The sequence below is a fragment of the Austrofundulus limnaeus genome, unplaced genomic scaffold, assembly GCF_001266775.1.
Source record: "Austrofundulus limnaeus strain Quisiro unplaced genomic scaffold, Austrofundulus_limnaeus-1.0 Scaffold565, whole genome shotgun sequence".
Classification (NCBI taxonomy): domain Eukaryota; kingdom Metazoa; phylum Chordata; class Actinopteri; order Cyprinodontiformes; family Rivulidae; genus Austrofundulus; species Austrofundulus limnaeus.
Window position 1 is genome coordinate 273,860 of NW_013952967.1, and position 1,097 is coordinate 274,956.

At 34.6% G+C, this 1,097-nt stretch overlaps 1 protein-coding gene across 1 annotated transcript in view; it reads left to right on the top strand.

Moving 5' to 3' along the window:
- The window catches only part of ints2 (integrator complex subunit 2), a 48,286-nt gene that overhangs the window by 2,651 nt on the left and 44,538 nt on the right, over window positions 1-1,097 (top strand). Inside the window, 1 exon segment of the mRNA XM_014026538.1 lies at window positions 686-704. Within this exon segment, the coding sequence (XP_013881992.1) occupies window positions 686-704 (19 nt within the window).

The following is a 1,097-nucleotide window of genomic DNA, read 5'->3' on the forward strand; positions in this document are numbered from 1 at the left end:
AAAGGAAAAAAATTGTATAGGTCCTCTGGACGGGTTCTTCTTTAATGAAACGTTTCATTAAAGAAGAACCCGTCCAGAGGACCTATACAATTTTTTTCCTTTGATTTTTTACCTGGATTACTGAGATGCATCAGGACGTTAGGCGCACCAGTACAACCAGTGCAAAAAGTTAGTCTATAGAGCCCTAATAACCTTTTTTTGTTATGAGTTCACTCAGAACGGATGCAGGACACAAATGTGTTATCTAGCAAGTAGATTATTTTTGCAAACTTTAAATATATTTTGTGGAATTGACTTTTTTGTGTAAGTTTTAGGTATTGCGCATTTTGAATAATATCCATTGTTCCTTGATTTAAGACCAGTGTAAGAATGTGTATTATTTGAATGACTTTTGTATTTTTTGTATGAAAATGTCATAAAGCTATCTAACATTTGTGATAAGTTTTATCAAAAAGTTCAAATTCAAATTTTATTTATTCATTTCATTTAAAAAACACATTACATACAACAAAACAATACAAATCAAATAAAATGAAAGTCATCAGTACAAGTTACTTGTAATGATTAAAGGAGGGTGGGGTTATTATGCAAAATTGACATCTTTGAGCTTTATATCACGTTATAAAGTAATTTCCTCACCAAAAACATACCCAGTGTTGCGTTGACTCATTCAGTCATGTTTGAGAAATCCATGAATCTCCCGTGTTAGCCGTGTGGAGCTGCCTAAATACACAGGTACAAAGCACCGCCTATTTGTACGTCGCTCCTCTCTAGAGCTCAGACTGCAGCCAAGCTTCTGCCTCACAGCTCCATCACTAGCAGCAGCAACAATTAGCAAACACCTGGTGGAACTGCACATCTTATCGAGCTTTTAATACTAACTATTCCTCAGTCCAGTCCTTTTCAAATTAAAAAATGTCATCATTGAGGAAATGCATTTGTGGATGCCAAAGAGACTAGCCTCTTACAATGCTCCTAGCAGTTCTTGGAGAAACAGATGCCAATTTCAAGGCTGTTTGACTTTGCATCATAGCCATATTTAGTTTATTTTATGATTTAAAAAAAAAGCAATTGAAGGTAATAAACTTGAATTGAAC